Source organism: Oryza glaberrima, chromosome 8 (genome assembly GCF_000147395.1).
Source record: "Oryza glaberrima chromosome 8, OglaRS2, whole genome shotgun sequence".
Taxonomy (NCBI): Eukaryota; Viridiplantae; Streptophyta; class Magnoliopsida; order Poales; family Poaceae; genus Oryza; species Oryza glaberrima.
This window is the reverse complement of record NC_068333.1, coordinates 1,782,472-1,796,087: the sequence shown is the minus strand read 5'-3', so window position 1 is coordinate 1,796,087 and position 13,616 is coordinate 1,782,472. Positions and strand designations below refer to the sequence as shown.

The window sequence follows — 13,616 nt, the reverse complement described above, 5'->3', positions numbered from 1 at the left end:
CTTCCATGATTTGCAAAAGCCGAATCACAAACTGAATGGAAAAACAACAGGTTAAGAAAAAAAAAAGAAGGAAAGAATGGTTGGTGATCAGGTGATGATCTCGTGTGTGATAAAGTATCAGCTTGCTCGTAGCATGATCTCTAAGGAAGTTCTTATGCTGCAGCGTTGGCGGTGACGTAGTAGGCGACGGTGACCCCGGCATGGACGAAGCACAGGATCCCTCCGAGATCCAGGGTATGGCCTTGCGCAAAGCTGCAATTTCTCCGGGGGTTGGAGTTGCGCATGGCACCGGCGAGCAGCAGCGAGAATCCGGCAATAAGAGCAAGCCTGTTACAACATCGAACAGTCCATGGTGATGTCAGTCTGCAAGCACAAAAATTTCGTTCCTTCTTTTTCTTTTTTGAAAAGGAAGTTTCTTTAGTCAGGATGTATACGTTACATCTGATACTATGACCTTAAAGGAGATGATTTAACATCCGAGCTATACAACTTACAAAAGGGAGGGTTTCAATAAAAGAGAGGGGTTGGTTACCAGGAGAGGACTATCAGAGTCGCTGCCAGCTTCCTCTTGATGGAAGCCCGGATGAACTCCATCTGAGAGCAGATGCAGGCACAGCCTCCGAGAAAGTTAGCCACTGCGTGGGCAGCTACAAGGAGCACTGCAGCCGCGAGGCCCAACTGGTATACTTTGGAGGATGATTGCTCACATTCGATGAACAACATCCTCACCGTTTTAACCTGCCAATAAGAAACACCAACGATCATTCATTTAGAGTGGAAGATTGACAAAGAAATGCATGTCAGCTGTCTTTGGCTTTTTCACATTAACAACCAGTGAACCACTATTCAATTAGAGTGGAAGATAGAGTTGCAATAGCTGAAAACATCCATTACATGAAACCCTTTCATTATATACATTGAATACATCTAAAAAAGATATTGTGTATTGCACAAAACTTCGATGTCATAAAATCCCTTTGTGAAACCTAGAAAAATGGAAACCAAGATTTGTTTTCATAATATCTTGGAATAGTACCTTGTTTTGAGCAATCTGAGCCTGAAGTCCTAGTATGCCAGCAGTAACATCCAGCGCTAAAATCACCACACAGACAAGAATAGCAGCCCCAATTGTTGCTCTTGCCATCGCGGCGTGTTCTCAAACGTATATCTTCTATCAGCCGAGAGAAGTTATGGAAGCAGGATAAGCTGAGAGCAGTTATGGGAGGAACAATCTTGTTTGCCTGCTTACAACGAAGGAGGTGTACCCCTTTTTATTGGTAATCGGTGAATAAAGAGCTGAGAGCAAAAGTAGAACAGGAGAATTTTTCTCCAACTATGATGTAGTTATGAACTGAGTAGAAATTAGCTGTCAATAGATGCTGAAAGTATTATACTTTCCTTTGATCCTTTGTTACATCTGAGCTTTATTCCTTCCTTAAAGGACACAAGTAAAGATTAGCATCTCCAGTGTGAAAGCCCATCTGTCACATATTCAGGCCACTTTTGCAGATTCTGCTTTTACAGAAGGTCTGTGAAGCGTGTGAAAACATGGGGTAAATATAGATCTGATCATGCTCAGAAAAATAACTTTCTATTGAGGGCATCACAAAAGCTAGCTTTTCCCCCAGTGATAAAAGCATATGATGTTCTTATCAGCAAGATATGCACAGAAATTTTGCCAACAGTAAAATATCTCATAGAAAGATAAGCATACAAGCATATCGGTGAAAATCAAACTTGAATTTTACTCTCTCAAAGAAACTAAAAGTTTCCAAACTTACCAATTACCAAGTAGTCCGCACAAACAATTGAGAAATCAACAGACTGCTTTGTCCTCATTAAACCATGCTATTTCCAGTCCAGAATTGGTTTCAGAACCTCTGCAAATGAGCAGCTGCCAGCAAAATATATGTTAGCTTACATACAATAGAATAGACAATATTGATTACGCAGCATCAACATAAGCAACATATACCACATCTGACAAATTATACAATCACATATAACAAAAACGTGTAAAAGAACTGAAGTTTGCTGATGGGTCATATGATAATGGTGAAAGAAAATTTTGCCCAAGAAATAGTGCTGCATATTTATGGCATTCAGCATAGCCATTAAAAAGGAAAACACTCAAGCCTCCATTATAGCTCTCCTACCTCTAGTTATAGTGCCAAGTCAAGAACACATATGACAAGGAAAAAAACTGTTCGATTTAGGAATACCTCATACAACAATACAAAGTCTTTGATTAATACAAGGATAATACATTGTCAGGAGTGAGACCCAGTTGGATATACCTAGTTACCAGTAGTCACCGCAAGAACAGGTCCCGAGTTTGAAGTGGTGAAACCTACTACCATCCCTTATGACAATTTCCCTCTTGGTAACTTGTGTTACAAACTTCATTACCTTGTGGCAGTCATGGCACAACCGATGGCACTGGGTGACCCTCAAGGTAGTAGACAAAGATGTGCTGATAAGGCCAAAAGCAACGGCAAGTCTTTCGCTATGGTAAACTTTCGATGTCTTTTGTTCATCAGGAAGAATATCAGGGAGCAATTCATTCTCCTCAGCAACATAACCAAGTTGTTTTATCTCCTTCAATAATGAATCTAACTTCCTATAGATTTCAGAACTTTGTGGATGGAGACTATCTTTAAAGAAAAACCTGTGATCTTTTTTCCTAACAGTAATCCAGCTACAAGCAGCATGTATACATAAACCCCTCCTCTTCAAAGTATTGACAACCTTTGAGACCTCAGTCTGTCTCCCAGAGTTAATATACAAGTTAAGAAGCTCAACATAATTATTTATTTTCTGAGGTTCCATCGCCAACAGTTGCTCAGCAGATAATCTAGCAAGCTGCAAATTCCTGTGGATCCTGGAAGCAGTGAGCAAGGCACCCCACATGTTCGCGGTAGGGATGAACGGTGCTTTCCTTATCATTGAATAGGCTTCATCTAATCGCCCTTGTTGACCAAAAAGCTCGATAATACAAGCATAATGCATCGCCCGTGGTTTTGTTCTTTGATTTTGAGTCATCAACTGGAAAATTCTCTTCCCTTCCTCAACAAAGCCAGAAAATCTGCATGCATTTAGTACAGCTAGAAATGTAACATGGTTTGGAGCAATTCCCTCAGCTATTAGCTCCTCGAACATCTCAATAGCCTTTTGCCCCATGCCATGATAGCCGTAGCCTGCTATTAGAGCATTCCAAGAGATCAAATTCCTGATAGGCATCCTCTCAAAAACATTCCTTGCATCTTCCATCTGACCCCATTTGCAATATAGATCCACCAGTGCCGTGTTCCCGACAATGTCCAGAGGTAACCCTCTCTGAATCAGGCCAGCATGAGCTTGCTTTGCATGCTCCAGCAAGCCCAGCCTAGAAAAAACCCTGAGCATCGTGGAGAACGTGAACTGGTCTATGTCAACACCACCCTCGCACATGCTGTGATACAAATCCAATGCCTCCTCACTGCATCCATGAAGCGAATACGACGCGAGCATGGAGTTCCACGCTACGACACTCTTCTGAGGCACCCCGTCAAACACCCGCCTCGCCTCATCAAGCTTCCCGCACTTGTTATACATGTCGATGAGCGCGCACGACAGGTACTGGTCCTCGTACATCCCTGTCTTGGCAACGCAACAGTGCAGCTGCTGCCCGGCACGCGCCGACCCCAATGCCGTCACGGCACGGACGGCCACCACCACCACCCTCGGCGCAGCATCCCCGCCCACCTCCTCCCACAGCTCCCGGAACAGCGCGAGCGCGCCGCGCGGGCGCCCGGCGTCGATCAGCCCGCCCATCATGGTGCCCCAGGTGGCCTCGCTCCTCGCGGGCATTCCGTCGAACACCTGCCGCGCCTCGGCGAGCATCCCGCACGCGAGCTGCATCCGGAGCACGCGGTTCCACGCGCGCTGGCCGGGCTCGAACCCGGAGCTCTCGACGTGCCACAGCACCGCCGCGGCGAACCCGGGCTCCCGCAGCGCGGCGGCGGAGGCCACCAGCGCGTCGTACGTGGACGCCGGCAGCGGCGTGAACGGGGCGCCCGCGCGCGCCCCGCGGAACGCGTCGCGCGCCTCGTCGTGCCGCCCCTCGGCGGCCAGCGCCTCGATCCCCGCGCAGAGGGAGGCGAGCGCGGCGGCGCCCAGCTCCCTCCGCCGCCGCGTGTGGTGGTGGTGGGAGACGCCGGGCTGCTGCTGCTGCTGCTGCTGCGGTGGCGGGAGACGCGGGCGAGGCTTGAGGGCTTCTCCCCCCGCCGCCGCCGACGACGACGACGAGGAGGTGGAGGTGGCCTTGGGGAGGAAGGCATGGGGGGAGTGGAGGAGGCGGGGGTTGCAGAGTGCGGCGAGCTGCGGCTCCATGGATGGGGAGGTGAGGTCGAATTCGACGGGATTATGAGGAAATTTGTTCAAAAATGGGGGGAATTTGAGGTGAAGTTTGCGGGTTTGGGAGGGGTTTTGGGGTGGGTTTGGTGGATTGGAGTCTGAAGAGGAGGAAGGCGGTGAGGCCGTGAGGGGTTTATCTGCCATCGCGGGAGGAAGAAGGTTGGGTACCTTGGCCTTGGGCTTTGTCTCACTGACATGTGATGCGGTAATGTGGGGCCGGACAGTATAAGGATGGCCCATTTCCAGGTATTGTTTGTTTGAGCTTACGTTTATTGGCTTAGATTTTTAAATCAGCTTATTGGCTTATATGATTTATAAGCTGGTGGATTTAATGTTTTAAGTTTAATGGTGGAGTCATGCATCTATCTCACATAAGAAAAAAAAAAACCTAGCTTTTGGCTTAACAGTGTTAGAGTGGATTATGGTTTCAACAAAGCCAAACGAAAAAGTCGTTTGTTTGTTTAGGTTTAGACTTTTCGACTTATAAATTGGCTTATAAACCTAAACAAAGAGGGCCTTAGTCCATGATGTTCTCTGTACTCCCTCCGCCTCGGAAAAACCTAATGGAAGGGGATGTTATCCCTCATATAGACCTATAAGTACAATCCAAATTCATTATACTAGGAGAGATATCTCCTCCTTGGTTTGTATTTTTTTAACGGAGGGAATAGTAGATTTTGAAAAGTTGAATAGATGTTGGTAGCGAGAAAAATCTTTATTTTGTTTGTGTTGGCTCTACCGATAGTTTGTAATGGTAGATCCAAGAAGTTTCAAGGGACCCTTAAATCTTCAAATAGTTTGAAGGGGAACGTTTGTGCTAAGCTTAGTTGCAACTTTTTATCAGCTTTTTCTTCCTTTTGCATAAAATCTGATGGATTTTTGACATATTTAACGGGCTGTATATCATTCATGCATATAGGTGGAGAATCAGTACCACATATAACCACCTCTCTCTTTTCACAATATTGAAAATAAGAGATATGTACATACCTATAATATAGAATCGCAACATGATGGCTATTTCGCTTGCGAGTTGTGACAGATTTTTCGTCCATAGAATTTTGCATCAAGATTATGTTCTTACGGGGCACTTACACTAAGTTCCAGTACACTACACTTAGCTACAACTTTTTTCTCTAGATTTACCATTTTTGACATATTTATCGTTTTATTTTGTTTTATTTAAAATAGGTTGGATCCATTGATTTAAAGTTCTATAATATTTAAAGTTCTAATCTGATCGAATGATCAGTAGGTAGTTCCATTTTAAATAACATGTTGATGGAAACGCCAAGACCATAGCCAACTCGATGAAATTCAATCCAACTCATACATGCTACCTCAGGGCTTACGTTCATGCCACCGGGCTAGAGTCATGCTTAGTTGACTCAGATGCGTATATATGTAGGTGATAGGTGACATGCACCCAAAATTATATTGATGTAATACTTAACTATATAATCATGCATGCATGCTAATTTAATTAGTCACCTGACCTAATTAAAAAACCCTATTATAGTCACATCACTTACCGCAAGATATATGTAGGGCAGTCCCATCCATAATGATCACTTGCAATTCCAAATTAGCCGATAAAATCTTTTTTTAATTAGAAACAAGTAGGTTATAGTTAATATTAAATAAGAAAAGATATTATGACCTTTTTACATGCTCATTCAGTCTGTTTTTCTCTGTGCATAAACGCACAAAGATTTAATTGGCATTATTGTAGAGCACCTTGAATTAGAGATGGCAGAGATAGCAATAGGGACCCGTGACCCGACACCTCTAATCATGCTCTTGTACCCATGGGTCTATTGACAGACGAAAACTCTTACTCATTTAGTATGTGGGTATGGATCCGTTCTTTACTCACCCGTATCACCAGCCCGTGGGCGAAAAAAATCCATAGATTAAACCTAAAACTATGAGTAACATAAAACTCATTTCACCTCTTAAGCATTTGTTCTAGTCCAGTATTTGATTTCTTGATTATGTTATGTGTAGAATTTTTTTACTCGTCTTTGAACATTAATGTTAATAGCATTGTTGCTAGAGAAAATAATGATGGTTTATATGTCTAATATGACTAATTACAGTACAAAACCATAAATGCTACAAGTCAATTATATAGGTATCCATTATGTACCCGTTACCCGTTACCCGTTACCCGCACACTGTGCGCGATGGGTGTGAGTATGGGCAAGGAAACCTGGTGGATATGTAGTGTTTCCATCTCTCGGATACATTGGTAGAATGTGAAAATTTTACAGGTACGACATACCATGGGCTGCTAGTTTGTACGTCCCAATTTAGAAAACATCCTGAGTGAAAACGAAGGCTAATATACTGGATTAATTCATGTTTGCTACTAGCCCCCAAAGTGCAATTGGCACATAACTAAATAAATAATTCCATGTCGATTATGACACTTGAGTTAAACAAACATATATTACTCCTTATCATTACTGGCTGTAAACATCAATAAATCACACTACTCATGGAGGCATCACTATATTTTTTTTAAAGAAAATAAGTATTATAGTCTTTAATCAACCCACCTAATATCAAATGTTTCCTCCGATTTCTATATAATTTCGATTAATGCCACGCCATGCCACATTCATAATAAATTCGTTTTACTAATTTTTGTAATTTCGATTTCATAACATCAATACCAATTCAAACACCACATTTTGAAATGGGATTCTCTCAAAGCAATGGACAAACATTACCAAACAGTCACTAATTCTACTACAACATGTTCGTATATATTTTTTTGAGGTTTTTTTACAGCAACATGTAGCCAGCGAACCAGGGGATGTCTGCCATCCGGATCTGGACCAATCACGTGGCGCCACGTAAGCGCAAGCCCGCCCCCACACGCCCACCTACTCCTCCCCCATCCACTCGCAAAAACAAAAGGGAGGGGAGGAGACGCGAATCCACCCACGCAAGCGCGGCGGTGGGCCCCACCTGTCATCCACCCACCCACCCTCCTAATCTCCACCCAAAATTCTCCAATCGCGAGGCGAGGCGAAGCGAAGCTCGTCGTCGTCAGAATCCGCGAAAACATCGCCACCACCACGAGAGGAGGAGGAGGAGAGCGCGGCGGCGATGTCCGGTACCCCGGCGGACGGCGGCGGCGGCGGCGGCGGCGGAGGCGGCGGAGGGAGCGGGGACGACTGGTTCCTCGACTGCGGCATCCTCGAGGACCTCCCGGCGGCCGCGTGCGGGGCCTTCCCGTGGGACGCATCCCCGTCCTGCTCCAACCCGAGGTAATTTAACCGTCCTCTCCCGTGGGACGCATCCCCCTCCCCGATGCACGCGTAGATTTCTCTAGTTCGTCCAGCGAATCGGGTTGAGCGAGTGGGGCGATTGGATTTGTGTGGAATCGGGTTGAGCGAGTGGAGCGATTGGATTTGTGTGGGATTAGTGAGATTATTATTCCTGGTTTTGTGGAGAGGAGGGGAACATAATATTATTATTATTATAATTATTATAGTATGTAAAGGCGGATGCATCTTAGAACCTATATTGGTCTGTTTGTGGGATCTGTTCATCTATATTGGTTATTATTTCTTTTGTAGATAAGGCAATTAGTACGCACAGTAAAAAAAATTATGCTGCGGCTAACCTGGTCATCGAGTTTGGCGGATGCTTTTTGTTTTTGATGCAAGATGTACAACACATGCCAGGATTGGTAATCTAGATGTGGTTATTTCTAGTGTATATGGCATCAATTTATCTTTTCTTGTGTCGTGATAGCACTTCAATTCTACGATTAACTGGCTATCCTGAATAAATTGTAAGCGGTGCGGATTTTAGTCATGTGGCCTTTAGTTTCTGACCAGTATGTCTACGTTGAACAACTTAAAGATTCACTAATTGATTGCGGGAAATTTAACAGGTTGTGCTCAAGCAAGTAGCTACGAGGAGTTTAAATGGTTTTTGGTATCTTATTGTGCCATTTTTTGAGATTTTCTTAAATTTCCAGCATTTGTAGGCTAGATTTCCTATTGCGCTATGGTTCTCATGTCCTTTTTATTGTTTTTACAGTGTGGAAGTAAGCAGCTATGTGAACACCACCTCTTATGTCCTCAAGGAACCTGGCAGTAATAAACGGTCAGGCTGCTTTTTCACTTTGCGCTAAAGCATGCTTGTTCTTATAATAGTTTATTGTGTTCAAAAGTCAGTTCTTTAAATGGTGATTCTATTGCAAGTTGCAGTGTAAGGTCAGGGTCTTGTGGTAGGCCAACATCAAAAGCTTCCAGGGAAAAGATCAGAAGAGATAAGATGAATGATAGGTACATCATACTTCCTAGTTTTTCTAATTCTAGAGTTCGGAAGAAAGACTGACCCTGATTTTGTAACGTTACTTATGCTTCCTAGGTTTCTTGAATTGGGGACTACTTTGGAGCCTGGGAAGCCAGTAAAATCTGACAAAGCTGCTATCCTAAGTGATGCCACTCACATGGTAATTCAACTTCGTGCTGAAGCGAAGCAGCTAAAGGATACTAACGAGAGTCTTGAAGATAAGATTAAAGAACTGAAGGTGATGCAACCTAACTTACATCCATATTCCAACCTTCTGTTATCCAAAAGCTTGTGATTGGAGTGCTTCTTAACAATTTTTAGCTTGCGGCTGATACATTTCATTTTAGCTAAGATGGGAAATTTGGGAACACATTTTGAGTGACCTAGAATACAACTTGGTTGGGATGTTGCGAGCAATCTATCATTTGGCTTAAAGCTAAAATTCTTTTATTTGTCACATTTAGCTGTTTAATAGGACTTCTCATGCTTGCGTTGGGCTATTGTTTGCCAATACGGCAACACATAAATTAGCTAATCATATGATGATGCTGCATAGTAGTGTGGAGCACAATGCATGTATTGTTCACATGATTTCCAGCTTTTGTAAGATGTGGAAGTGGAACTGTAGGGAACATAAGTGTCCTATCCTGCTATGATCTATGCTCCATGTTTTGGAGAACGCCCAACTAGTTATTACTCATGTTTGAAATGATGATATCTCATGGCTAATGTCTTACTTTCTTCCAATTTCAGGCAGAGAAGGACGAGCTTCGTGATGAGAAGCAGAAGCTGAAAGTAGAGAAGGAGACATTAGAGCAGCAGGTGAAGATTCTGACTGCAACTCCAGCCTACATGCCTCACCCCACATTGATGCCAGCACCGTACCCACAAGCACCACTTGCCCCCTTCCACCATGCCCAGGGGCAAGCCGCGGGGCAGAAGCTGATGATGCCTTTTGTTGGATACCCGGGGTACCCGATGTGGCAGTTCATGCCGCCTTCCGAAGTCGACACCTCCAAGGACAGCGAAGCGTGCCCGCCTGTCGCGTAATGCTTCATCGGTTGCGTTATGTGAATTAATCGTAACCTGAAACCGCTTAGTTGCTCAATCCATTGGTTGGGCATCGTCGTCCCTGATTCACATTCACTATTGTTCTTGTGTTAGTAGTTCGTTTTTGTATGGAAGTAAGCTGACATTTGTGGCGCTCTATAGAGGCTACTGCCCCCTTTTAATGTACAATACAATTTTTCCGGAGAAAGGAAGAATGCTCATTCTTGTTCTCTGCAGACACCCAGTGTCAAATTCAGTAGCATCATATACACCATTTCTTATCACCCAAATTCTGTTTGTCTTGTATGCTGTTTTATGTAATTTAACCAATCGATACAAATCTTGTTAAAAGAAATGAGGACATGTACAACACTTTGTGCTAAAGAAACCATGATTTATTTTATCAATTAAACTATGATGAGAGATAGCAGCATCACTGTAGCAGCTGCCAGGATGGCAAGTGCAGTGGTGGCACTGCCTGAAGATCCCGGAGCTGAACCGTAGGAGACGACGCCGGGGGTGGAGATGATCGTCGGCGGCGACGAGCCGTCGATGCAGATGCCGCCCGGCGTGCCGTTGCCGTCGCCGTCGCTGCCCGGCGGCGGCGGCGACGGGATTGAGCAGAGTGTCCTGACCTCCAGCTTCATGCCGGCGTCGCAGTGCCCCGGCACGCCGCAGATGAAGTAGCGCCTCCCGAGGCGGCCGAGCTCGACGGCGTCCTCGCCGGTGCGGTGGACGGCGATGGGGCTCGACGCCGAGCAGGAGAGGTAGCCGTCCTTGGTCACCTCCACCACGTCGTGCGCCGCCGCTGAGTACTTGAACACTGTAATGTAAAAAAAAAAAAATTCAATTTTGTTGTTTTGGATATCGACACGGTCCTAAGAATACGTATTTTTGTAGCAAATTCTAGCATTATAACCTATATAGTTTTTGTAAGTTGTAAAATCTACTAAATATAAATAGTTTAATATCATTTAGGAGGATATATGATAAAATGCAAGGTGATTATTAATTAGTTACCGAGCTTATCGTCGAGGCGGAAGGTGATGGAGGAAGCCCAAGAGGTGTAGTTGGTCTGAAGATCCCACCCGCCGTTGGGCTTGCCGACGCCGTAGCTGGCGCCGGACGCCGTCGAGAACGCCGCCGCCGCCACCACAACTACGGCGAGCAATGCCATTCTTTCCAAGCTCACTATTTGCAGCTAATTAAATGGATGTCGAATATATTCGAACTACTCAATTAATGGCACTGATCGATCAATGATCAATCTAATCGAGAGCTGATGGGAATTGTTAAGACATGTGATGATTCATATGTGTCTCGGTGTATATATAGCGTTGATTTGATTGCAGATTATGGTCGCTGAACGTTGCTGGATTCTGTCGGTCTTAATTAGTCAGCATGCGTGTATGACATGGTCATTAGTTAGCTAGCGATCTCAATTAGCTTTCTCATGATAAAAATAAGGGAGCACTAGTACTTAGTCTCATCGAGCAGGTGAAAATTATCATTGTCAGATTATTTTCAGAGGACCCGGTCACTCGTGTGTTGAGTGTCTCAAAAGATTTTGGAACTTGTCTCGTATATGAACTTAATTTAATCTTGCTTTCTTTGACAAGCTAATTCTGCTGCTAGAAACTTCCAAAATTTTAATTTGCTCAGTTAACTTTGAAAAAATTGTCGCTAGGCCTAGCTCCCGCTAATGTCGCGGTCTTTCCATACAGGACTTGCGACTGTTTCGTTAATTTTAAGCAAAACTTGCCCTACTAAGTAATACTGTAATTGGTAAAATTTAACATCGCTACATTCGATATTTAATAGGGGACGTTGTTTACTTTTAAAAAGTCTTTTACCTTTCTTTTTATTTTTTAAAAAATACACAATTTTTATTTATTTTGTTGTGCTTTAGTTTATCATTAAAAATACTTTTTTAATACTTTAAGCATGACTTACGTTTTTGTATTTGTATAATTTTTTTAAATAAAATGAATAATTAGGTCAAAAGTTAACAAAGTAATCTAAAACCGATTGGAGTATTCCCAAGTCTTTAGGTTGAAGCCAACACTTACCAAATAATTAAATACTTAAGGTTTTGGTTTTATGCTCAAGGTTTGTTACTACCAATAAATTGAAATATAAACAGAAAACAAAAGGTAGAGAATCAAACTTATCCCAAATATAAAGAAGCATTAGTAATGTGATGATAAAGCACCAGTGATATGATGGTGGTATCATGGATTAAATTTTAGTTCTCACAAATATTACGTACACGTGGATACGTTTATATTAGGATTTTAGTGAGACTAGTGAGTTGCTTCAGGTTTAGTGAGGCTATGTTTGAACTTGTGTAGGACTGTGTATCTTTTTGAGATCACGGATTTCGTGAGGCTATTTTCGAGTGTGCGTTAGTGGTTTTGTGTCAGTTTAGGGTGTGTCTTTTAATGATGAGGAGGAACAACTAATTTGCTTAGGGCAAGTACTATAAGCATTTAAATACAAACTCCTAAGATGCCACTTAAGCTTAAATAATGAGGTGGAGGAGAAAAGAAAGAAGATAGAGCATGAGCCACCCCTCATGCAAGGGCAACCTCTTCACAACCTTTAAGAAAAAAAAGAAAGAATGAGGTTGATTGGATGAGAGTGGATAAAATAAATAGTTATGTTGCATTGTGTCACACCTCAATCTGGCACCGCCGTACAACGGCACCTGACAGGAGCGTGTCGTAGGAATAACGGCGCGAACCGCTTCCTACGAAACCGCGTTCTCAGTACCCGTCCCAGGACATAGTGCTGGTACCCACGGTGACAAATATGAATCATTGCAAATCCTTAAAAAAATTAGAGGACTTATTTACCTTAACTTAGGTTGCAGCTCAGGACAGCCTAAGAATACAACCGATGACGCGGACGGGGAAACACCAACAGCAGCAGTAGCAGCGGAACCAACGAACTAACACCCAACACCACAGGCGACGGCTGGGAACCAGCACAAAACCCTAATCTTCGCTTCACTTCATCTTCTCTTCAAGACAGAGGAACTATATATATATATTTATATAGAGCAAGGGCGAGTACTTTCGTACTCAGCAAGCTATGGGAATTAAGTGTTTAATGCAGGCTTCAAAGGAAAGGCTGTTGTTTTTGCAATTGATTTTATTTAAACTCCTTTTTGAAACAACTAAGTGAGTGCTTCTCAAACGACACGGATGAGACAGTGCGTCTCGTCCGGTCGGAGTATGTGCAATGTATCGGTTTTTGAATTGGTCAAGGTTGGCACCCGGCCAACAGCTTTCAAACGGACACCTGGGCCTAGCTGATCCCATCAGCCGCAGATTTTCCAAACATCGATCCCATTCCACAACAGCAATTTCACAAAGCAGTAGTCAAACAAAACTACGCTAGGAATCACCTCACATTCGCCCATGACCGTGGGCACGGCTGTTCGAACAGTTTAATAACCTCTACAGAGGGGGTACACTTTACCCACACGATATTACTAGCCTTGGTCACCTAGCCCGTGTGGATCAGACACGTCTGGTGACTTGGGGCTTTCACGACAAGGCATTTCAAAAGCCGACACAGGTTCACCATATGCCAACGAGAGGGGTCCCAGACCGACAATAGGTTAGGTCCCAGACCATGCTGCGCCAGGAAGCCCGGGGGTTCTCCCCGGCACCACCCCGTTGAATCCACATGTCTCTTGGCATCATGGCTCCCTCGATTAGCTAATTACTCAGCCAGGGGCGTCCCATTCCACCCATGTGGTTGCACTTGTCTTATGTTCGGATGAAATTCCAAGGAAACGGTCCTTAAGTGCAAGAGCGGGAAACCGTACTCCCGTACGTCCTTCGGTC

General features: G+C 43.9%; 4 protein-coding genes across 4 annotated transcripts; 1 reads left to right on the top strand and 3 right to left on the bottom strand.

The window, feature by feature from the left end:
• Positions 1 to 152: 152 nt before the first annotated feature.
• LOC127782006 (protein VASCULATURE COMPLEXITY AND CONNECTIVITY-like) lies at positions 153 to 1,144 on the bottom strand. The gene is made up of 3 exons (XM_052309079.1): positions 1,037 to 1,144; positions 533 to 738; positions 153 to 327 (listed from the first exon to the last, which is right to left on the bottom strand). Exons 1-3 carry the CDS (start codon positions 1,142 to 1,144, stop codon positions 153 to 155), a joined length of 489 nt encoding a protein of 162 aa, XP_052165039.1.
• LOC127782199 (pentatricopeptide repeat-containing protein At5g50390, chloroplastic) lies at positions 1,142 to 4,539 on the bottom strand. The gene is made up of 3 exons (XM_052309280.1): positions 2,298 to 4,539; positions 1,782 to 1,894; positions 1,142 to 1,529 (listed from the first exon to the last, which is right to left on the bottom strand). The coding sequence occupies exon 1, from the start codon at positions 4,537 to 4,539 to the stop codon at positions 2,302 to 2,304; it is 2,238 nt and encodes a 745-aa protein (XP_052165240.1). The 3' UTR covers positions 1,142 to 1,529; positions 1,782 to 1,894; positions 2,298 to 2,301.
• A 2,829-nt stretch (positions 4,540 to 7,368) lies between these two features.
• On the top strand, positions 7,369 to 9,998 carry LOC127782835 (transcription factor ILR3-like). Its single transcript, XM_052310107.1, has 5 exons — positions 7,369 to 7,673; positions 8,455 to 8,520; positions 8,625 to 8,702; positions 8,788 to 8,950; positions 9,466 to 9,998. Exons 1-5 carry the CDS (start codon positions 7,513 to 7,515, stop codon positions 9,760 to 9,762), a joined length of 765 nt encoding a protein of 254 aa, XP_052166067.1. The 5' UTR covers positions 7,369 to 7,512; the 3' UTR covers positions 9,763 to 9,998.
• Positions 9,999 to 10,016: 18 nt separating this feature from the next.
• On the bottom strand, positions 10,017 to 11,038 carry LOC127782836 (basic blue protein-like). The gene is made up of 2 exons (XM_052310109.1): positions 10,783 to 11,038; positions 10,017 to 10,585 (listed from the first exon to the last, which is right to left on the bottom strand). Exons 1-2 carry the CDS (start codon positions 10,937 to 10,939, stop codon positions 10,170 to 10,172), a joined length of 573 nt encoding a protein of 190 aa, XP_052166069.1. The 5' UTR covers positions 10,940 to 11,038; the 3' UTR covers positions 10,017 to 10,169.
• Between the last annotated feature and the right edge of the window lie 2,578 nt (positions 11,039 to 13,616).